General features: G+C 39.3%; 1 protein-coding gene across 1 annotated transcript in view; it reads left to right on the top strand.

The window, feature by feature from the left end:
• The window catches only part of POLA1 (DNA polymerase alpha 1, catalytic subunit), a 247,703-nt gene that overhangs the window by 170,936 nt on the left and 51,255 nt on the right, over positions 1-25,512 (top strand). The window contains 1 exon segment of the mRNA XM_066619493.1: positions 19,888-19,981. Coding sequence (XP_066475590.1) covers positions 19,888-19,981 — 94 coding nt within the window.

Genomic DNA, 25,512 nt, shown 5'->3' with positions numbered 1-25,512 from the left:
AAGGATATCTTCACATGTGAGAAGATTTTTGTGGGTCAGCATACATGTTCATTGTGTATGGACATTTTCTTTCTAGTGAATGTGAAGTAGTGGGAAGGACCAAGAGAAGAGGGGGTCATAAGTGGTATCACATACTTTTGAATCTCTGCCTCTTTGAGATGAATTAATCCCCCTCCCCCAGACTTTTCAGTTCAACATGCTCTGAGATATTGTAAATATTTGTTTTTGTACTTTCACAATAAGAAACTAATAACAGCAAAAAGATAGTTCTACCACCCAGAAGAAGTGATTTCTTTATGTAGGAAGGGGATGTAGGAAGGGGAAGATATGGGTACATCTGAAGCCATATGACGTCCTCCTACAGAAAGATTTTTAGACTTCCGGTATTTGAGGAAGACCCACCTGTATGGAACGATGAAGATTTGTTTGCTTTTGTTCTTATGTTTAATCTTACCATGATTATATGGTATATAAGAACCCATAGTGTTCCAGAACCCATAGTGGATTAAAAAAAAATCAGTGGATACCAAATCAGTGGAAAAATAGCTTTAATAACCCACTTCCAGGTTTCCAGGAGCAACTCTGTTGTCACCCCAGAATGCATTTGTATAGAAACTATACTGCATTCAGCCACTAGATGGGGTGAATAATGGCATCTAATGGAATGATATAATTATTTAACAGCATGACGGTAGGAAATTGGATTTTTGTGCTTTTTTCCTTGTTACAAGGCATTTAAAGGTGGATTTCAGTATCAATGGTAAGTCAAATCAGTGGATACCAAGATCCCACCTGTAATGTCATATTCAGTGGCATACAGGCTCTGTCCATTCAGTTGTCATGGCTACTTGCCTTTGATAGGCTTGTCCTCCATGAATATTTGAAGTCATCTAAGCTAGTGGCCATCACCATATGGCAGTGAATTATGAAAACAAATGATATTATGTGTGTAGCTGCACTTCCTTTTGTCTGTTGTGCATCTCCTGCCAATCAGTTTCATTACCCCAAGTTCTAGTATTGTGGAAGAGAGAGAAAAGCTCTATCTGTTTTCTCCACAAGAGCAGTGGAAGGGCAGTGACTCAGGGTAGAACATCTGCTTGAAGGTCCCAGGTTCAATCCATGGCATCTCCAGATACAGCAGAGAAAAAAATTCCTACTTGCAGTCCTGGATAGCCACTGCCAATCTGTGTTGATAATACTGACCTCAGGGGACCAATGGTCTGATTCAGTATAAATCAGCTTCTTATGATCAGTACATAGATCAGCTATTTTCAACCACTGTGCCGTGGCACACTGGTGTGCCGTGAACGGTATGCAGGTGTACCACAGGAATTTGGGGGAGGGTCATTTATTAGTAGGGCCAGTAGGGGATGTGAGCAGCCATCAACAGCATGGTGTGCCTTATCAATTGTCAAAAAACTGATGGTGTGCCCTGACAATTTAGTACCTTGCCAGTGTGCCGTGAGGTGAAAAAGGTTGAAAATCACTGACATAGATGTTTAATTATTTGGTGCAATTCAGCAATTAAATGAACACATGATCACTATGAAAAAATAGAGTGCAAAGAAGTAAATAGTATCTGTTATAGTTACTTGTACCTGAAAATAAATTAAAATTCCTTGAACTGCAGTGAGAGCTTGAAGTTCCACCAGCAGAAAGGTGGGAATATATTTGCCTAAGGCATGTCTGATTCCTATACGTAGCACAAATTTTAAACTATAAAACCTTCATTCATGTTGTTGGGCATGCTAAAGTTATAACTGTTTTTAACTAAGCCTGCTATCTTATTCTATACAGGTTGAACCTAATTATTCACATGGGTTCAGTTCCAGGCACTCCTGGATGGCAAAAAATGCACTATAGCAAATCAATTTAAAAAACAAAGTTTCTTTGTTTCATTGATATAAAAACAGCCTTGCTGACCTTTGTGATGTAAGAGAAGAGTCATTAAGAAGACAATCCATCAATTAGTCCTCCTGCAAGCACTTACAAAGGCGCTTCACTCAGCCCCTCCCTTCACCAATGCAAAGTGATCACCTTTCTTACGCATGCTCAGGGGGAAGAGAGAGGCTGCTGGAGGAAGAAGGTTTGATGGAGTGTCAGCCAGCTGCCCTCTCTCTCTCTCTCTCTCTCTCATATTAAGGAGGCTATTGTTAAAGGACTGTTCAGTTTTTTAAACTGATTTTAAAAGGGTGCATTTTCCCCCTTCTCCAGGGATCAGCACATTCCTTCTCATTTGAAGTGGCCATTCATGTTGAGTCAAATCCATGTATAAAAAATCCGTGTATAAATAGACTGGACCTGTAGTTGAATTAGCCATAACTCTGATATTCTGTAGTAGCATTGGATTAGGAGTCGTAATTTAGAACCTGTCTATCAAAAGCACTATACATTAAAGTGGTAATGTGTTCTGTCAAGGAAATATGACCTATAGTTGAATTGTTGAAGGGAACTGCCATAACTCATTGGTAGAGCACATGCTTTGCAAGCATGTTTGAGTCTTGACACTTTCAGTTAAAAGGCTATCTATCAAGCAGCAGGACTAGGAAATACCTCTGCTTTAGAGTTCAGAGAGCCACTTCTCAGCCGGAGTAGATGAAACTGGGCTAGATGGGCAAATGATTTTTCTTAATTCAGGACAGTTTCATATGTTTCATAACAGAAACAAATCTTTAACTCCTACCAGGAACCTTGGAGAATTGTATTTCTGGTGATCTACATTATATGAGCAGAAAACTCTGCTCTTACCCACCTTGGAATTTTTTGTTGATTGGGACAGCTTCTCCTCCTTACCCTATGTTTTTCCTAGCTCACCTTGATTGCCTAAACTTGTCCTAAGTCTAAGGGACACAATGAATCATGCTTTCTTTTGAGGTTCCTCAGAGGTGTTTGCTCCTTTATTGAAAGCCATACATCAGCTTCCAAAGTCCGTTTTTAGTTGTGACTTTTTGATGTACTAACTAGCCCAGCTGAACTTCTCAGGATGCTAGTCTTGCAAATACATGCTATGTACCGTTCCTCCCTGTAGAAAGAAAGTGAAAAATGTGCATAAGAAACAACAATGCAGTTCTGAAGATGTAGCAATTTGAATGGAATTTTGGAGAAGCATGGATTGTGTGAAGGGAAAGCTTTGAGGAAGCATCACTGAGTAATGTGCTGCAGCTGTTTCAGTACAATGAATGCACAGCAACTCTGTATACATTTTCTATAATAGCTCATTAACAAAAAATGTTTATTTCAGGGATTTTCAAACTTTGGGAGTGAAACTTGGTAATAAAATAGTTTGGGTCTTCTCAGGTTTAATCAGTAGCAATTTAAAAGCTTCAAATATCCTTTATTCAACTATAATAAAACAAATATATCATATTGGTAAGATTTCTCCATTTTTGCTCCTGTTAACATTCTTTTATGAACATTCACTGAATACAAATGTGCCTTTTGCTAATATTTGACATGTGCTTTTGTGAAACTAGAAAGGTGAAGCTATTAATATTGTTGTGGCTAGCACAGGGGTTCCCAAATTCTCGGAGAGTAAGTCTTTGCATGGGGGGGGGAGCAACATGATTGGGAGGATCACACTGCTGCTGGGGAAGGAAGGTGTTTATATCACTTAACGGGTGGTCGCTGTGGCTCTCTGGAGGATCTGGGGAGCCTGCAACCCCCTCTGCAGCCTTTCCAGCAGCTTCAAAGTCCTGTTAACCCATTTCCGCTCAGCCCACAGGTGTACACATTTGATTCTTGTTGCGTATATGCGACATTGGGCAGAAATGGCTTAAACCAGAAGTGGTGTTTTTTCGGGACTTTGAAGCTGCCAGAAGGGCTGCAGAGGTGTTCGAAGACTCCCCAGACCCTCCAGAGAGCCGTAGCGGCCCCAGGTATGTGATACAGAGACCTTTCCTCCCCAGCAGCATTGTGATCCACCTGATGGCATTGTTGCCATTGCTGTGGCCCTGCCCCTTAAGGCGGTAGCTATGGAGCTTCCACAACACCCCAGTTTGGAAATCTCTAGGCTACTGTATTTGTCTGATACAAAAGGCGGTTTGATAGTCATTAGGTTCTTTCAATCTGTGCAGTCTGTGTGTGGTAGCTTGTGTTTTATCCTCTGTACATCCACACTGTGTGTGATGGCAATGGTACCTGGTGCCTTAGGCTGTGGATACAACCATTTTCATTGTGCTTCTGGTAGAGGAAAGCAGTGAATGCTTCCTTAATGTGTAATTTAGCTCTAAAGCTTGAACCAAGACAGCAAGGAACTATTGTACAGATACGCAAGCTGCAATACTATCTATATCAGTGGTTCCCAAACTTTTGAGCATCAGGATCCATTTTTTTAAACACTGTATCAGGACCCACTTTTTAAAGCAGTATTGTATCATAACCTACCTAGGTTTTAGCAGACTTTTAAAAAAGGAGATGTAGAAAGAAATCTTATATGCCAAATCAGTGGATAATGAGGCACAACCTGTAATCTGAAATAGTTGAAACATCTTGAATCGCTGACGAGTTGGATCATTTACTTAGCTCCCTGTGATCGATAGCACTGATAATCAACTTTAAACAAATGTAAGGAATGCAGTTATAGCATCTGTCCAGGACTAACATTTAAGATAAGAAAATATGTAAAAGTTTCTGTCTTTGCTCAGGTTTCAGCAGACCATGGTTTGTTGTGAAAAGTATATGGGTTCGCACACTTCCTCTTCCCGCCCCCCCTTCTCTCCCTTTAGTGTATAAGGGGAAAAGGATGAGAAGTTTCAATTTTTTATTTCTAACAGATCTCAGTTACTTATCATGGTGTTCTAATAGGTTCCTGACTCAGGATCTCACTCCCAGGACTCAGGATCTCTCTCTCCACAAGGCCTTGAGACATTAGGGTAGGGCACTCTCTTTCATGTTCTCAACTCCTGAATCTAGCTTTGCCCTCCAGTAATCTGACACTCTGTCACACCTTAGGATGAGATTGTAGCAGATACAATGCAGCTCTTCAAATGAAATTGAGTTTACAGGTGGAGCCTGTTTATCTGTGGATTTTATATCCTGAGATCTGGTTCAACACCGGTTCAACACCGGCTCAACACCGGTTCTTCAGACCCGCATTAAGAGCACTACTTCCTGATTCCCTTGAGAAACAGGAAGCGACATTTTTATGCCATATAAGGCATTCTGAGGCCCGGGGAAGCCCCTGGTGGAGGCTTTGCCCAAGGGAAACCAGAAGTACAGGTCTAACCTATTTATGCACAGATTTTTTATACACAGATTTGACTCAACATGAATAGCCCCTGAAAATGAGAAGGAATGTGCTGATCCATGGAGAAGGGGAAAAATGTATCCCTATAAAATCAGTCTAGAAAACTGAACAGTCCTTTAACAATAGCCTCCTTAATGAAAGAGAGAGAGAGGGCAGCTGGCTGACAATCCATCAATACTTCTCTCTCCAGCGGACCCCTCCCTTCCCCACTGAGCATGCGAAAGAAAGGTGATCTCTTTGCACTGGTGAAGGGAAGGGCTGAGTGAAGCTGAAGACTGATTGCTGGATTGTCCTCTTAATCACTCTTATCTTACATCGCAAAGGTCAGCAAGGCTGTTTTTAAATCACTGGAGCAAAGAAACTTTGTTTTTTAAATTGATTTGCTATAGTGCACTTTTTGCCATCCACATGAGTGCTTGGAATGGAACCCACGTGAATAATTAGACTCAACCTGTAGTCATATATGCCATATAAGTATACCATATAAGGCTTACCCAGGCCTCAGAATGCTTTATATGACATAAAAACATCACTTCCAATTTCCCTCAAGAAACCAGAAGTAGCATTTTTGAGGGTGAAATGGCCATTAGGAAGCCCACAGAGGCAGCAGGTGGATGCACGCTGCCTCTTCCGGCTTCAGAAAGTTGATCGGAGCACAGCTCTCATGCCCCTTGGAGGACTTAAGGGGCCGTATTGCTGATTTGATTATCCATAATTTTTGGTATCTGCGGTGGGGTCTGAGAACTGATCCCCATGGATACTAAGGCCCCACCTGTATCCCGCCAAGGATATTTCGATAACAGTCTTCTCAGATATTTCATCAGTACGATTCAGTAGTGATTCAACTCAGTTTTTCAGGTCCAATCTCCCACGCTGAATAACTAGGAGGCTTAACCCTGGGGGCTAATTTGCACCTCCCTTTTTTGAGTTGTCCCATTAGGAGGGGATCTTCCTACTTTTTTTTTTTAACTTAAATGGTTTTGTAGAGAAATCTATAGTTTGAATTTTAAACAACATACAGAAAAGGAAACTTTTAACCCTTTGCTCCAAGACATCTGTATTCTGAAAAAATTGAAAACTATTGTCTGCTACAAACCACAAACAGAAGCTTTATATTTCTGTTCCTCATACTTGGAGAAAGAAGGGGAGGGTGAACGTGCAAACCCAAGGCTTAAAAACTGTTTGTGTGGATAACAATAAATGGATCTGTGTCATTGATCTGAACTGGGTGTTATTAACAAGTCTTCAATATGCATTTTTTAAGTAACTAATTTTAGTCCAAACAGAACAGAGTCCAAAAGTTTGTGTGGTGCCTTGGTTGGTTGTTTCCAATAGGTAGTAGTCTAGCAAAATGTGATCTAGTCATCTGTGGCTGATTTGTATAATATTGAGTCATTTTATTTATTCTCATATTCTGTATTTGGAGTGTGTCCTTTCATTTTTCAGAGGATATGCAGTTTTCTTAGAGCATCCAGATGATAGATGTGCAGTAAGTCCCTTTGTTTGTGCATACTTTCATATGCCTTGATAATTAGTGTTGTAGATTTTGATCTTGATAGATGGATTAAATTGACTAGAATAAATACAATTTTTTAAAAATTTCATTTGAAAAGTGGCCTACATTTTCCTTTCTCTCCCCTTGAGATTACCATCAGCAATACCCGCGTACACAGACATTTGAAGTGCTGAGCTTTGCCTTTTTTCTAAGATGTAAATTGCCATGTGCCAAAAATGGCATGATGAAACATGAAGTACATCTTATATAATCTTCTAGCTGCAGAATGAGACCAATGACACTTCCGCAAAAAATAAATAAATAAAATTACCCGAAATTTGCAGCACATTCATATTCAATTTCATCACAGCAGATGCTCATTAGTATGTTGTTATTAATTGGTATTCACTTTAGGTTTTGTTTAAAATGAAGATAATAATTAGGTTTTAATGACTGCATCTTTCAGGGGGAGGGATGGGGAAGAGTAGAGTAACATCTCTCAAAACACTGAAGTATTTCCTGGAACATTAACTCAATTCTGCATACTGCAGGAAATGTCTCTTTAAGAGACACAATTCTCTGACAAGAACTTAAATTATTTTTAAAGAACTTGTCCTAAATTGTCTGCTTGATGGATGTGCAGAATCGGATAATAATGTAAGCCTCCATTCTTTCTAATCAAATTACCAAAAGACTTCTTATAAAAGTAAGTCTCTCTAGCAGTTGATTAATGAAGTGGTGCCACTGTTTTGTATTAGAACTAATTGAAGTAATACAAATAAGTTATCTCTCTAGCCTGTAGAAATTATCATCTTTACAAAGCAATGTAATAGAGTTGGCAAACTATCCTTTTCCCCCCTCTCTATCTTATGGTTCATGAAAGTGAACCATAAAATGGAAAGGAATGTAAAACTGATGTATAAAAAGCTGTTTCTTGGGATATTACAGCTTTGTAGGAGATAGCTCTCATGTGTTGCTTCCATGTCTGAATACAAATTATCTATGACTACTTGCAACTACCTCCTTGACAGACCCATAAATGGAACTGAACTATTTTAAAAGTTATGAATGAGAGTTTATCTGCATGTATTGCTCAGTAATCACATGGGTATTCAAATAAGGAAATAAATCCCCATTGTAGTATTGGAAACATAAAGGGAAGCATTGAAAAAAAGTGTGAAAAATAATTCATGTGCTTAGAAATGTCACATTTTGCAACTGATGACCTAGTCCTATCCAAATTTCCCACTCTGATGAAGCTGTGCCAATGGGGGGGGGGTGTTACATCTTGTGGTGGGGGGGTGGTCAGGGAGGCCTCCTTGACATGAGGCGACGTTTGTTCCATTACCTTGGAATGTATGTATTGTGACTGTATGGAAAGTGGAATATGATTGGGCCCTGAATCAGCTAAAGTATAATTACCAACTGGCTTGAGAAATACAGTAGACACCCTTAATGCATGTTGGGTTCTTATTAATATGCTAATATTAGAGCATTGCAAAAATATGTACTGCACTTACCTCTGTCACATTGACTTCTAAAGCTATGGTATTAAGAGAACTGAATACTCCTTCTTTGTGCTGCAGGTATCGTATACCATCCAAACCTAGAAACAGCAATAAAATAGCAGTGCAACACTAAAATAACAGCACGCTATCTATTTCAACTAGAAGTTATTCATCAAAAAAATGTTTTTGCTTGCCTCCAGGAGGTTAGTGAGGATAAACTTTAGTAGAATTTTCTGGGAAGAGAATTCCACAATCTTGGTGTTATGACTTCAAAAAAAAGTAGCTGTGTGATGTTCTAAGAATGAAGAGACTATACATCTGTTATCTCTTGTAGAGCTATTATATTTATTACTAATAAACATAATTATAATTACTAATTACCAATTCCTCACATAGGGATTTCTTTGGTTTACTTTGTAGTAGGACAATTTCCCCAGTTAAAAAGATTCATTAGATCAGATCTCATATATCGTAAGGGCAAGAAACTTGAAGATTATTTGAACATTGCTTGTTATTTAATATTTCAGAAGTGACAATCACTCACTCTCTCTACTTATCTGCTAATAACATGATGTTTATGTGGATCTCACTCAGGATCTTCTCCATTTGTTCCAGAGGTCCTTTTACTCGTAGGACTGCAAGAGGTAGTGATAACATAGTTAATAGAGATAAAGAAGAGCAAGAGATTCTTAGAGCTGTTGTTTCTAGATTAACTAGTAACATACAAATCAATTTTTCTTTGCTATTTAAGAGAGATTTTGAAATTTTCACTAAGGGAAACAGGTTTTTGGTTTAATTTAAAGTTTTTCATACTTAGCAAAACTTAGTTTTGCTGTTAAGGAGCCTGTTTGACTTGTATTTATATATTAAGTGATCATTTTTTATGGTCAGTTAGATCAGTGGTACTCAAACTTTTCCGGCCAGTGGCTCCCTTGACCCCTGTGGCTGTTGGCCATGACTCCCCATCATGTTCCTGAGGGCTGGAAGTGGCATCATTAAATAGGAAGTGGCCAGAAATATTATATTAAATATTTTGAATATAATATTATAATATTATATTTATTATAATATTAAATATATATTAACTATATTAATATTAATTATATTAATATCATTAATTAAATGCAGATCTTAAAAATATATTATTAATACTCAGCATTATGCATGCTTTATAAATGATCAGCTGCTGATCACTGTTGGAGACAGGATGCTGGAGTAGGTAGATTTTGTCTGGTCCAGGAGGACTCATTTTTTAAACTTTGTAAGCATACCAATAGAATTGTTTTATCAAATGAACTTTGTGAACAACCAGTCTGACCAACATTACACACACACACCCCTGTGGACCCCAATCCAACTAGTCATTTCTCCCATTCTGCTTGGATAGGATTGAACCCTTTATTAATTTAATGAAATTCAATTTTTCCAGCAGCTGTTGGGGAAAACAAAAATAGACCATGAAAAATATATCAGCGCTGATAAGGGTTTGGTTAGGAAGCTGATTTGTCTCCTATACTAGGAGATGCACAGCTCAAGCCTATGCATGTCTACTCAGAAGTAAGTCCCATTAGAATCAATGCAACTTACTCCCAGGAAAGTAATAGTGGATAGGATTGAGCTGGCAATCACTTCATCAATGGATGATAAGTATTCCCTTCAAATAGCAAAATTCATCACTTAAAAAATACAGCCTTTCCTCTTCAGTCAAACAAGATTAATAAATCACTTTAAAAACAGTACCCTTTTTCTGCTCCTGGCCAAGTAAAGTGTGTGCTTCTCTCTCCCCCCCCCCCTTTGCCAACTGCATGGAAACAACTTTAAGACCCCTGGTGACTGGTAAAATAGGAAGCGTTTAAGTGGAACAGAGTGGAAGAGGGAGGGGGTTGAAATGAGAGATTTCACTTTGATGAGAAGCGATCCCAGGCTGGGAACTAGGAACCAACCAGACAAGGATCTGCGAGGGTTAAGGACTGCAAGCTGAGCGTGCTTGGTACTTGCCAGATGCGGGTTGGAGTCAAAGAGCTTTGGAAACAACGTGCAGCGAACACAGAAGGCGGCAGCCTCGGAGTGGAGGGAGAAGAGGGCGGGGCGGCAGCAGCCACTCTTGCAGCTGAGCAACTCCCGTTTCTTCTGCTTTAAAAAAAAGCGCAGACGATGGGCAGAAGACGGGCTCGTATTCTACCCAGGGGTGTGACTCTATCGCTGCAAGAGGACATCCTGCGCCTCCCCTTTGAGTTCCTGGCGCCTCCCTAAAGAGCCGCACCACACAGTTTGAATAATACTGAGTTAGATAATTATTTGGATATGGATTTCATATATTCTGCAACAGTTCACTACATTTACAAAAATGGTGCAGTGTGCTGTCCATGAATTGAGATTGTTGAATAATCACCTCAACAATTGAGATTATTGAACAATCACCAATACTCTAACTGAAAGCAGTACTGGAGGAAAAAATGAATCTTAACAGTCAGTGGACAATGAGAAAAAAAATTCCTGTGAAGGCCAACGAAATATGTATGAAGAGAGACAGATTCTGTTGCAATCTTGAAAGTATCAAATTATTGTATTTTTTTAAATCACCAAAGTTAAGAGCAGTTTCCAAATACAAAAATTGCTGTTGTTTTTCTCATGTAAGGCACCTCTTCCTTGGTTTCTCATGATGTGTCTTAATCTTGCTTAATTGTATTTGACATTGAAAATCTCTAAAGCTTTTTGTTTTCCACTAGTTACTAATTGCAAAATACGCCAGGTAACAAAAGGGCAGGAGGTGTTGGTATAATTAAAAATATATGTGTGTGCATAACTTTTTTTTTTTAATTTTTCTTATCCATTTAGGTAGTGACTTTCAATTAGCCTCTCTGCTAATATCAGGTCACTAAACTCCATAGCTGATGCTTTATTCCTTCATTTGGGTTGTCAGTCGTTTGCTTCAGTTGGCTGGCAAAGGTGGCTGTATATCCATTACGAGCAACACAGCACTTTGCATTTCTGAATTGACAAGCAGCTATATTGACCTAGCGCTTATTATGGGTCAACAGCTGCGTTAACCAACGGAAGGACTGAGGGGCAATTAAAATGAATTGGCAAAAATATATCTTCCTAATTTACTCCAATTTGTTATTTATGCTAACATTGTATGGCTTCTATGGTGACACTAAACAGAATGGACCCAATAATGGCAATTAACATAAAAATATAATGGCTAATCAAATTGACAGCAACTGTTTCTCATCATCTCGACACACAATACATTATCAAAACAAACTATTATGAAGGAGGTAATTTCAGTGTTCTATTCAACCTGCTGCATGTGTGCAGTCAGGGAGATGTGTACCAGCAATTACTGCTGAATCCAAAAAACTAAACAAATAACTTAATCGCTGCCGTCCTCCTTTTTTTCCTTCTTCAGGAAGCAGTAATCAGGATTTACTAAAAATAAGTGGTGTATAATAGTATAATGATGATGCATAACATAGAATAGCTAATAAGGAATAAAATAAGCTTCTGTGTTCTATAAAATATGTTCATGTGAGGGAAAGAGGAAAGTATAGTATAGGAACACAAAAATAGCTTTGAATGTAAAAAATTTTTAATGTTATGTAGGTCTTCGGTTGTACACAATATCATGCAACATTAAAAAATTAATAAATAAAAATCATAATACAACCTGATTTCCCTACTGGAACAAATAGTAGCTTCAGGGGGCAATCTTCATGAGGAAAATGATGACAAAACAGGTTAAGCTCCTCTTCCCATGTTATGTTTCATTGCTCAGTATGGCCCTTTTTTGGGGGTGGGGGGAGGAGATGGAAATGCATTCATCTAACATTTAAAAATCAATAAATAATCTGGTTTTAATAATACAACATGATTCTCATATTTAGAATTTAGAACAATTTAAAGACATCTGCATTTCACTGCCACAATATCTGTACTTTATACTGACTGGGGGGGCCGTATCTACGGATCCCCTATCTGCGGATTCACTTATCCGTGGATTGGGTCTGCAGGCCCCCTTGTGCGTTTCACTCCCCTCGCCGCTGGGGGATCCTTTGAACCCAGCAGAGACCATGCATGTCCATCCGCAGCCTGCCAGGCTCAAACGGAGCCTTAGAGTCACTTCCAGTTTTTCTGTAAAACTAGAAGTGACTTTTTCACTCTTAAGGCTCAGTGGGTGGGGTGTTCTCTGGTATCTGTGGTTTCAGTTAACCGCAGGGGGTTCTGGAACTGAACCCCTGTGGCTACTGGGGCACACCTATATATCCCAGGGATTTCTAGTGGGTTGATTACTTTCTGTATAGTTCAGAGATGACTATTATTGTATTCCTGAAGCATTCCTGACAGATGCTTGCCCAGCATTTTGACTTGAATCTTTGTAAGAAAGGAGATTCCACAGCTTCCATGGACCTTTTGTTCTCAAACTGCTCTTAAACCTGTTATAATGCTATCTTCCTGTAATTCAACTAGTATTATCTAATCTAGCACTCAGAACCAAGTTGGATGTTATGATGATTTATGAATGCATTTCCATCTCTTTTCCCCCCAAAAAAATGACAATAGAGAAATGGAGAGTAGAGCTTAACCCGTTTTCCTTTCTTACCATTTTTCTCATGAAGATTGCCCCCTGAAGCTACCATATGTTCCAGTAGGGAAGCACACATACACATACAAATTTTTTGAACTAGAGCATATTATATCAGGGGGTGGTGGTTTTTGTTGGGAAAAGAGTTAAACACCACACAACAATCCTAATCTGAATCTTCCTTGCGTTACCTGCTCCTTTGGGGAAAATAAAAGTTAAGAAGTTTTAACATTTCATGCCTCTCCAGCACGTGTAGTTTGATTCTCAGTGGACAGGATGACCACAGGGTGACTTTTGTCTTTCTAAATTCCTTTTTACTGGAAATGTCCCATAAGAAAGCCTTTTGAATGTATAACCATGTCAGAGTTTGTGCTAATGTATATTAATGTTTCCATGCTATCTTACAGCCCAATCCTATGCCTGCCTACTCAGAAGTAAGTCCCATTAGAGTCAATGGGACTTACTCCCTGATAAGTGGGGATAGGATTGGGCTGTTATTTATCAATTTATAACTTGCCTTTTCTCCATACTGCAGATACCAAAGGCTGCTATGGATAAACAGAATATGTAAAAATTAAAATTACAATTAACAAAATTACAAAATATACAATCTAAAAATAATAAGCAATCCATATCACAGAACCACCATAAAACCCAACAGTGCAAAAACATGGCTTTTTCTCCTCCACAGTTGCTTGCTACACTTCTATAATTAGGTTTAACAGACATAGTAAGAGTAGAACTGCTATAATGAGGGACTATCAGCTGAAGTGATTTGGAAGAAAACCATGGTTAATGGTATCTAAAACTCTTCATTATGAGTGAGGCAATTGTAATACTACTGTTTAAAAGCCAAACGATGTTAGGTACCTCTGAACTATTGCAACTGTTATATATCCAATAGGTACTGTACAATTCTTGAGCAAAGTGATTAAGCATGTTGTAGTAGAACAACCTTATGATCTGGATCACATTGATTATCTTACATTGTGGTTTTTAGACCCATTTTGAGGGTTTTAAGCTGTTTTGGTCACCCTGGTAGGTGTTATACACAAGTCATCTGGTCACTGATCAGATAGGAGAGGATGGTCCTATTGAGTTTCCTGGACCTCTCGGCAGTTTTAGATACCATTAACCATGGTTTTCTTCCAAATCACTTCAGTTGATAGTCCTCATTATAGCAGTTCTACTCTTTCTTTTCAGTAAGCATTTCAAGAGACATTCCTGGGAACTATGCTCTTTCCAATGAGTGCCACAGGACTCCTTGTCCATCTTATAGTTAAATTTGTGTGAAACTAGTGAAAGATTATCCAGATTTGATGTGAAGGATGCTGATGTCATTCAGCTACATTTTGTTGTTCAGAAAGTCCAGATGACCCAATGGATGTCTTAAGCAACTGTCTGGGGTTAGCAATAAAGAATTTGAGAACAAATAACTGAAGTCTTCAATCCAGACAAGCTGAATGTTAAGGTGGGAGGTCTCATCTTGGAGTTTCTTAATGATGTTTTACTGTCCTTGAAGGATCAGGTGCTTTAGTTTGGAAGCACACCTGAACCTGATGTTTTTCCTGGACTCTTGGGTGCTATCTATGACAAGAAGTGTCTCTAATAGAAGTAGGTGATTCCCCTGCTCCAATCACTCCTAGAAAATGATGATCTAGTTACCACAATGCATGTCTTGGTAATCTCCAGACTGGACATACTGATCTCTGTGTAGGACTGCCTTTGAAAACTATTTGGAAACTTCATTTAGTTCAAAATGTGGCAGCCAGTTTACTAGCAAGAATGAGCCAATGAAAGCACAGAGCACTTGTTTGAGAGACCTGTAGTTAGGGCAAATTGGGTGCAATGCCTAGTAGTTAGCAGTGAGTACACACTTCTGTGCTCCCTGCTTCACTGTTTTTGTTGAAGAAAACTAGAAATATACTGAGGAAAGGTAGTTTTCACTGCCAACTCTTAGGAGTCCAGAGGAGAGGAAATCATCCTGGGAAAATCTTTCCAATTTAATCGGGAGCCCTGAAATCTGGGGAGTCCCTTAAAACAAAACCGTACCAGAACATGGGCAATCTGGCAGATATGGTAACCTGCCCCCTCCTAAGCACACTGAGACCAGGAAGGTGGAACAGAAAAAGTACAAAAAGTTTGTTTAGACTTCAAAATATCAAAGAACCAGAAAAGAAATGATATAAGGATTTTAAAAATGAGACACTGGTAATCCAACAAAAGAGGAGAAAGTGGGCAACAAAGGTTGAAAAGGATGTTAAAAGGCAAGTGGTGAATAAAAACAAAGCTGACATGTCTTTTTTGGGTACTTTCCCTACGTTACTCATATTTTGCTGAGGAGGTAGTCCTTGTACTCTCTTTAGCAGGATGGGAGGTCCAGTGATGTGCAGTGAGGTCCAGGCCCAGGGAGGCACAACCACATGAATACACACACAATCCCCCTCCTCCCCTTACTTTCAGTCTATCTCTGTACTTTCCTTGAAACACCTCCCCTCCCCCCCCCCCCAAAAAAAACCCTCATTGCTTCTTCCCCACTAGGAGCTAGGGATAGCTCAGTGACATACTCCCTGAGGCAACTCAAAAACTGCCTCTCCAGATGCTTTACAGAGCCGATCCATTGCATAGCTATTGCAATTATTGGAAGCTAGCTGTGATAACAGCTTGCTGCCTCCCCAAAGATTGCGGACACATGCACTCTGCCTATTTTTCTTTGGAAGCTACCCATTTTTTGCTGCGAATCAGCTGCTGGCTACTTCCCTGTGTATTGTAATGAATGTGTGTGCTCTGCTTAACTCACTGAGTTAAGGATTGAGGGTTCAATTGATGGTTCCAGCACAATGCAGCCATGCCAAAGAGGTGTGCACTGTATCCTGAGTTGGGGGGCAGTCATGGAGGCCTCTGGGTAAGGGAACATCTTTTTCTCTTACCTTGGGGCTGCAGTGAAGCTGCAGCAGTGCTAGAAATTTGGAAAGAATTGGGCTGTATCTGTGCTGGAGATGAAAGGAGTGATGTGGAGAAGCAAGGACTTTTTTTTTTACGTGTTGGGTCTGGTGAGGCTCTGCCTCCCCTGACTTGCATATCACTAGAGTGGGTGAGATGCTGTGAAGCATCTGATACTGCTGATGTTTGACCTGAGTAAATGCACAAAGGGGTGTGCATGACAATGCTTCTATAACCTATGGATGTCAACCAAATTTCACCTACAGGATTGGGTAAGGGGGTGTGTGACATGAGCTCCTGAATTTCTTATTCCTGGAAATCAGGTAGGATACACAGTTCAATGAGCTGGCTCAGAGCCAGATACTTAGTTTTATTGGTCAGTTGAAGAAGAAGACAATGCTCAAACAATAAACAGCACAGTGGGGCAAACATGGCCATCTCTTAGAATGACTTGGCTGCTCCTCCTGGATGTTGAGGCATTACAGAAGCCTCTGAGATGATAGAAAGGTCCAAAGTCAGTGAAAAATAGTCCAAAAGTGGGGGAAGTCAGATATTTTCACCACAGCTCCCTCCCAGTTTTTCTGATCAGTTGCTCAAAGTGCTGGCCTTAGATTACTTTAGTTTGCCTTGAGAAATGTCTTTTGTACAAGCCACTTCCCCATATACTGATCATCCTGGGGTCTCCTACTTCAAACCCCATAATTATTGTAGGCTACAATGATGATAGGAAGCGGAACATATTCTGTGGAGGTACCTGCATTGTGGAACTCCCTGCCCAAGTAAGCTCAGCTCTTACTTACAGAAGTCTGGTCAAAACTGTTTTGTTAGGTTTCTTGGAGTGGAAATGGGAAGTTGAAAACTTAAATGATGAGCAGGCTTATGCATTTGGTACATCTAGTAGTTCTTTATATACGCCACTGTTTGGTTTGTTCTTCGTGTGTAATTTTGATTAGATATTGCTATTTATATTGGTTTTGTTATATTGGTTATCACTCTAAAGGCTCTGTGGAGCTTTGTTCGGTGGGTTATAAATCTTAAAATTTAAAAGAAGTAAAAATTAAACTATCATTGCTTGGTCTGCATTACAATATAAGATTAAATTTTTAGTTACTGTGTTACTAACAAAGAATCACTGAAGGTTTTCAAAACAGTTTAGTGATTTTCTGAATGGTGGCATCATGTGATTTTCTTTTTTTAGGGGCAGGTATTCCTAATCAAGAAGTAAACACAGATAGCAAATAAAGATGTTGAATGTGCACCTAAATATATTTGAATCGATATGCACTTTGTACATATACATCATGTAGGCATTAGCTATATTTGAATGGAATAACAGTTTCAGAAAATATGTCCATATCTGTTAAATATGACACAGTTATGCAAAGTCAGTAATATGTGGTATATACCTGTCTAAGTACAATCTTCTGTAAAGTTTACCTTAGTTGACCTATCTGACTCCATCTCTATGGGGCCAGGAAGCATGTATTTACTTTATGCTCTTGTTGTTTCCTGGTACTGCAGACACTTGTGAATTGTCCTACATACACCTTGCTGCTAGAACAAGCCTTGATATACCGTACTCTATTATTTCTGTACATTTCTTTCTTGCAGGGCAGCTATTTCTTCCTGCCTGTTATGCAGGTCCCCATACCTGTTCTATTTTCTTGCATCATTTCCCAGAAAGAGAAGAGTTTTAAGTATGGAGTCAAGGCTATTGCATGATGTCATAGAATCTTTGATTCAGTTAATCCAATGTCACACCTCTGATGCTGATCAGTATCAGTTGTTTTGTAACAAGGAACTTGACAAATTATGGAGTTACTCATTCAAAGCAGTACAGATGTTTAAGTGATATTAGGTGGATATAACTGAAGCACCAAACCACATTTAACCAATACATGTATCCCATCCTACTGTGTATCTTTATAACTCATTCACATCAGTGTACCATGGATATAGTATACTATATGCCATACACTAAATCAGGGGTACCCAAACCCCGGCCCTGGGGCCACATGCGGCCCTTGAGCCCTCTCAATGTAGCCCTCAGGAAGCCCCCAGTCTCCAATGAGCTTCTGGCCCTCCAGAGATTTGTTGGAGCCCGCACTGGCCCGACACAACTGCTCGCAGCGTGAGGGCGACTGTTTGACCTCTCACATGAGTTGTGGGATGAAGGCTCCCTTCACTTCTTGCTGTTTCATGTCTGTGATGCCATAGTGGCAGCAAAGGAAAGGCCAGCCTTGCTTTATGCAAGGCCTATTATAGTCCTTGAGCTATTGCAAGACCATTCATTCATTCATATAAGTTTGTCTTTAATATATTAATTTATGTAAACTTATGTAAATTTATTCAAATTTTAAATGTAAATTAATTCTTTTTTCCCCCGGCCCCCGACACTGTGTCAGAGAGCTGATGTGTTCCTCCTGCCAAAAACTTTGGACACCCCTGCACTAAATGAATAAAATAAATAAATAGTCGGTTATTGTGTAGCCTGAAACTTACAGCTTCATACTCTGCCTTGGTGCAGTTTAAATAGCTGAAACAAAGCCACTACAAAAAGAGTATGTTACCCTTAATTTCTTTTAGAAACTCTTGGGTAAAACAGACTCTGAAGACAATTGAACGTAGTGTAGTGCAGTGCATGGAATCATTTCAAAAACCTACGATGTTGCTGTGCATTTAGAATGCAAAAACTATAAAAGCTCCCAAATTATATTAGAGAATTGTGTGTACATGCAACTTTTGACATCACCAGAACTCTGGAGTGTTTAGTTACTGCAAGGAATAAGTCTAACCGTTGTTTCCACTTCCACCTACTGAACAGCAGCAGGATATACAATATCTACTAGAAAAAAAATTATTTTGTTTTACAGTTCTACATACTGAGTTACTGCTCTGTGAGTTTCCCATCTCTAACCACATGACACCCCACTTTCCTAGTAGTATGATTCAAACACAAGGTAAAATAAGTTATTAGAATGTCCCCCAATTAGAGCATTCATGTTTAATTAAATAAGCTCAGTTTATTATTTGGCATACACAAGGTTAGCAGTCAGAAATAAAAAGTGACATGATTCTAAGCTTGATACATGCACTAAAGTTAGGCAATTTTGTCTATTAATTTGACTGCAGGAGATCCAAAGTAATCATTCCTGGGTTAGAAACCCCTGGTTTTAAAAACAGTGTTACATGAAACAGTCCAATCCTGAGCTGTCCGGCGTGTGGGGCTGCTGCAGTGCCAAAATGGCTGACGCAGCATCCAGTGCACCCTGGATAGCCGCCACTGCCTCCTCGGGGGAAAGGAAGCAGCCCTGCAATGGGGCTACTCGATTCTATGGTAGCTCTGGAAGTCCCGTGTCTGATTTCATGGTCTGAAATGGTGCTCAAGATCCAGTGGAGCAGAGCTCCACCGGTCCCTCCCTCCCCCATCATGTCTCCTCCCTGCCTTCCCCCGCCTTGGAACGCCTCCTCCCTACCTCCCCCCATACCACCACTCACCTTTCTGCTGCCAGGTAGTCCAGGCGACTGTCTTGCGGCGGAACGCAGACCCAGCACCAGAGCTGGCCCAGCACGAGCTCATGCTGGGCTAGCTCTGGCACTGGGCCCGCAGTAAGGCTCGTAAATGTGCCTTATGGCTGGCTCTGGATCAGGTCTTCAGTTAACTTTTGCTAGCTGTGCAAAAGTTACCATAACTTTTGCTAACTCTAGACTGAAATAATGTCTGCACTGTGCAAGATACCTTCCAAGGTCTCTTCTAACCCTAACATTTATGATTATTGTGAATATAAATCCTATCTGGATTTAAGAACAAATGTAAATAGAAAATTCTTGTGAGATAAAACCATTTAATTATACTGCTGATAATGTGTTTCGCACCTTAGTACATCTCATGCTAATTAATCAAAGAATTTATATCCATTTTAATTTTGAGCATAAGAACAACCTATGTTTGAGGGGGAACATTGTTAAAACTAACATAACAACAATTTAAAATCCAGTAAATAATGGTAAAACAGCATGGCTGTGTATAGAAGTTGTAAGCAAGCATGCCTTTTCTGATGTGAGCTTTTTCTCAATAGTATGTTTCATTTATGTTCTTTTTACATTATAGTATTCTGACAAGACCCTGTACACCCAGCTGTGCTTTTACCGGTACATTTTTGATGTGGACTATGCAATGGAAAAACTTACTGATCAAGAAAAAGGTATGTTAAAACACTGTAATTACCCTGTGAGTTTAAAGTGAAAATTTGCATCATAAAAGGCAGTCCTATTCTGTTGTGCTATTCCATTCTGCATCATTCTGCTAGCATCATATACACAAAATTGACTGCATGAATTGAGGAATTCCCTATATAAGAAGGAACCTGCATGTCCTAATAATTCATTGTGTATCCCTCAATCTGTAAAGAACTGTGTTTGAAGAAGGTATGTTTTAAATTCGCTTCAGAGGCGAGAAGGGTGATAATTTTCTGCTACCCTTCCCTTTAGTGGAAACACTCTTGGGGTTATCATATTACATAGTGAAAGTGGTAAAATGATTTTCAATACATGTAAATTTAGAGAGACTTCATGAGACTTTATGTGCTTTACTTTCCCTGATGAGACATTTTATGCATACTTTTTCTCATACTTGGGCTCCGTTAATATGTACTGTATGGGTCACTAATCAATATTACTCCAGAAAGTAAAATAAGGCTGCAGTCCTAGGCATATCCGATTGAATTCAATTTTCTTCTGACTAGACATGCCTGATGTGGTTCTGTAAGTCTGTTTTTAATAACTTTAGAAGACACACTGCCATACTAGCTTGTGTGCACTTTGCCACTTATGTGCCAATATCCTTAAAAATTCCATGATAGTTTTAAAAGAATCTGTAATATGGCCTTATACAAGCGGTTTTCAAACAAGCGGAGTTTGAGCTGCTCTAAATTCTTGCGGGGGGAGGCAGCGGTGGGGGGGCTGCAGGGGCTTGGCTGCACATACCTGAGCCTCCTGCAGCCTCCATGGAGTGCGGGGAGCCCTGCACGACCTTCTGCAGGGCTCCCTGCAGCTTCAGAAGTGAAAGTGGAGCAATTGCACTCCACTTCCACTTTAGTGGAGGCAGGGCATGATCGCTCCACTTTCACTTTCAAAGCTGCAGGGAGCCCTGCAGACAGTCACACAGGGCTCCCCACACCCCCGGGAAGCTGCAGGAGGCCCAGGTAAGTGTACCCAAGCCCCTGCAGCCCCCCTGAGTGGTGCGATCCTGGGGATCAAGCTGCTGCCTCCTCCCTGCCTCCAGGCTGCCCCACCCCTTAAGGTGAAAGTGACAAGTTTGAGAAGCCCTGCCTTATACCCTACCAAAACTTCTACAGTATTGAATGTCAGATACAGCAATTGTTATGGGAAAGTTCTCATTTTATACGGATTTTTTTCCATACACCAGAAGTCAGCTTTCCCTGAAGTCCTACTTGGATATTGGGACCACGGGTAAGTATGTGTGGGGGCAGGGCCTGGGGCGGATAGATGTCCTGATGGCAGCGCCATAGGAACTCAGGAGCTTTCACCTTACCTTGGGGGGTGGTCACACTCACTTCAGGGAAGGTCCAGGAGGCCTGCACTCTGCCCCCAATGCTAGAAATTGCTCTGTTTAGGGATCTGAGCACATTGCCATAAGTCATTCAATTTCTATTTTTAAAGGATGATTATTTTTGCGTTTTTGTGCTGCATTTTTACAAGTAGAGAGGGTTAGGGTCCTGTGTTAGTGACTTTGGTTACTGATTAAGGTGATGGTAGTTATTCTGGATTAACAGTGCAAGGATGTGATTTGTTTGTGATGCTCATTCTGTATTAATCATCACCAATATAGATTAGAATCCCCATTTAACCAAGTTCTTCTAAAACAATGGTTCCCAACCTTTAGAAGCCCAGGGACCACCAAGGCAAAAAATGGACTTGTCATGGACCACATGCATCCCCCCAGCACACAAAAAATACAATTAAATTTGGTAGTCCATAAGGGAGCTACTCAGCAAGACTCTGGAAGTGCTGGCTGTGGGCGTTCTCTGTATAGGTGATAATTGATTCCTGTTACAGAATAGCATTGCCTGATAATGACCCTCAGAAGGCTGAAAATTGTCACTTCCAGTTGATTTCAGCCTTTTGGAGGCCTTAGAAGGCCTTCTGAGGGTGGGGAGGCTGCGTAGGACTTTCCTAATATTTTAAATATTTTGACTACTACTCTGTAGTGTTAATTTTGTTTATGGATTCATCTAATTATCTTAAAAAATGTATAAACAATAGTTAAAGCTCACTGAGAAGGTACTCATTCCCACACATGGCTCAATCCTAATCGCCAGTGTGGGTGTCACAAAAGTCACTTAAAGCACATAAAGCGCAGCACCCCAATTGTAAGCAGCCCCATGCAGCAGACTGAGGCTTGACACAGAATAAGGGAACAAATGTTCCCTTACTCTGAGGAGACCTCCAGCCTGTTCAGTCCCAGTGCTGGATATAGTGTGGCCTTGTGGCCCTGCTGCACCAGCACTGGATAGGATTGGGTTGGCAGTGTATGAAGGTACATTGCAAGGAACATTGAATCTGTTCCCACTGAAAGGGATGCAGCAAATTGGTTGACTAAGAGGATTGGGCTCCGTTTCAAGCAGCAGACTGGATCCTCCTTTGCCAGCAGAGTTGGGCATATTTTATACGGAGCAACTTAATAGCCTAAACAAAAACCTTGAAGGAATATCTTGAAGAACAAACCAGATGCTATTATTTCTTTACATGATATACTTTCTACTGAGTCTTGCATTTTTCTTTTACATATACAAGAACAGCTAGCCCAGCAGTAAAAAATACAGATATCTTTCCCCTGAATACCTTAACTGTAGGGCTTTCTGACATTGAAATCTGAAGTTCTGGAAAGTATTGAAATAGTGCTTGAAGTAAAAATGAGAGGTTAGGTGTTATTGAGATATTTATTGATTGAAACAAGGTCAGATATTAAAAGCATTGTCTGTACTTCCAGAGTATATTTCAGTACTTACTGACATCTTCACACTATTCATTTTTATGCTGTGGATTCACAAAACAAACCTAAATGCATGTTCAGTAAATAATTTTACACAGTTTTAGCAGCATTTTACACTCCCACCTTCATAAAAATACTAAACATGCTCAGTTCACTTTCTGGATGAATAGGCTATAAAATTGCATTTAGAAAAGTGAAAGTTATGTTGTATGACCTACATGCAAAACACAAAATCTAACTTTGAATATTTGTTTGTATCCTGTAATTTAGACATTGTTTCTTTCCTGTGTGTTCATAACTTGGTGTGCCAAATATCAGCACAAAGTGATTTTTTTTTATGGATGAGTTGCTAGAAAGCTTTATAAGAAGGCTATTCATATTGGCAATATTGTCAGACCTACTAATGGGTGGATCTTCAATGTCTCTGTTACCAGGTGATGATTGTTCAGAAAAGTACAAGGGAACTGTTGCAGCTGTGTCTCAAAAGGCACCTAAGAGGGTACAAGGGGTGACATTAGAATGTTTGTATATTTTGAGAGGGTGCATTGAGTTGGCATACCTGTGGCAAGGTAGTATTTATATCATCAAGTCAATAATTGAAGTGGCTTTGAAGACAACCTCTCAAACATCAACCTGTAAAATGGCTCATTAAGATTATATTTTTTTTAATGTCCAGTCACTTTGGAGAGGAGTGACTCATTACATCATATGTTCCCAGTGTTCACTTGCTGGTATACAGTATTCTAATAGTAGCTAATTGTATGTTATTAGGTTAAATATTTATGGAAAAATGGGAAGATTCAGTTCCCTTCAAAGATGGACCTAAATAAATTGATAAAATTGTTAGACTATAAGCACAACATTTTAAGTGCTTTTGGAATGGAAAAAAACTTACGTAAATGCAACATTGGACTGCTGTTCACTAGAGAGAGCTCAATCATGATATTTTTTCAGACGTACATCATATATTTACTGGAGTGTTCAGAATACTGGTATTTAAGAGATTAAAATATGCATTCTTAAAACCACCCACTCCAAAATTTGTCATGTTTTGTTTCATTAGCTTCAAAGGAATTTCAGTGGATTGGCTCTTAGGTGTGATTTTAAGTAAAATATATACATTTGATTCTTAATGAATTGGTATAATTAAGCCTTAAGAGGATAATTCAATATCTTTATGTAAGATTCTTCTTTATTTTGTTATCAGGTAGTTGATATAGTAGACTAATCACTCTTTTTTTGGTGGGAAAATATAGTTTTAAGGCAATGGGAGCAAATTTTTTGTAGATTTATTGTGGTTATACAGTTGATAGTTTTTATTTCCATAATGTTTTTTACTACATAATTATACATCTTAATTACGTAATTACCATCATAATTATTATGTAATTACATGTAGTTCTACTAATTACAAAATCAGGAAGTATAATTATCTAGTAAAAAATTTCTAAAATCTTATTTTATGAACTGGAGATCATTTAAAAGACCAATTGGTGAACTACTAGCATTTTCTTTTCCTACATATTATATGTGGTTTTTAGTTTCTGGCCGCCTTCTCCTGAGACCAGCAAATGGTTAAGGATATTGCTGACATGTCTTTTGCTGAATTATAAAAGTATATGTTTATTTTGCTTTGTTGTGAGAATACTTCTGATTCTTTTCCTTTGAACTTGTGCCTGTTCTTGCTGCTCCTGCTAGTACTGTTATCTATCCCAAATATCAAGGATTAGTTGTGTTAAATACATTATTGAATAACTGGCAACATACTAAAAAAGTAAATAATCTGAAGATCCAGCAAGATAAATATATCACTAAGGGATAGAGTGGCAAATGAAAAGTGTTTGGATATAGTTTTGGGAGATGGTGGTCCCAGCTTAACCATGAATTCTCTGGGTAAGCCTCAGTTTCCCTTTTATAACCTAGTGATATGAGGATAAATAAACAACAATAATAGCCTAATGGTGGCAGATAAACAAGATCAAAGTACTTTGCAAATTAAATCTGTTACAATAACTGTTGTTTTTTCATGAGCAATCATTTGTCTTGGTCGCCAAAGAAATGAGTTACAGCGAGTCCTCATGTAAAATTGTCAAAAAGTTCTTGGAAACTGCAACTTTAAGCAAAATGACTTGTAACGAAACCAGTTTTACTGTAGGCTAATTGATATACGTAAACAAGAGTTGCGTTCCTACACCGTATTTCTGGTTGTAAAAACGTCACCAGACTTCTAAATAAAGACCTAAAGCACTTCTAATACTAAATATTGAAATAAACCTGAGCTTTCTAGGCCATAGAAAACCCACGCTAACATGGGGAGAACAAGCAAACTCCACACAGGGACCCTGGCCAGCAATCTGTTTTTTTTCTCATCAACTTTATAACAAAGCAACTTAAAACAAAACAAGTCTAAGTGAGGAATTGCTGTACCTTGAAAGCTTCTGAGTATTATGGAGTGGGGAAAGAGTTTTCATATATGGGGCAGGCAGGTAGTGGTCTTACAAGCAAAACACTTATCAGTCCATATTAAGGACAAGAATACCTTTATTTGATTGCTATGTTGATTTGATTACTAAATTTTGATAACTAAATCAAAACCTTAAATCAGTAGTTCTGAAACTGTGGGTCTGTGGGGATGGTCAGCCCTCTTATATGAACAAAAAATGTGTTTTGCTCAGTAGGTCCAGACAGGAAAGGGCCACAGGCCTAATCTACTTCTTCACA

This window comes from Tiliqua scincoides, chromosome 3 (assembly GCF_035046505.1).
Source record: "Tiliqua scincoides isolate rTilSci1 chromosome 3, rTilSci1.hap2, whole genome shotgun sequence".
NCBI classification, from domain to species: domain Eukaryota; kingdom Metazoa; phylum Chordata; class Lepidosauria; order Squamata; family Scincidae; genus Tiliqua; species Tiliqua scincoides.
This window is presented reverse-complemented; position numbering and strand designations above follow the sequence as displayed.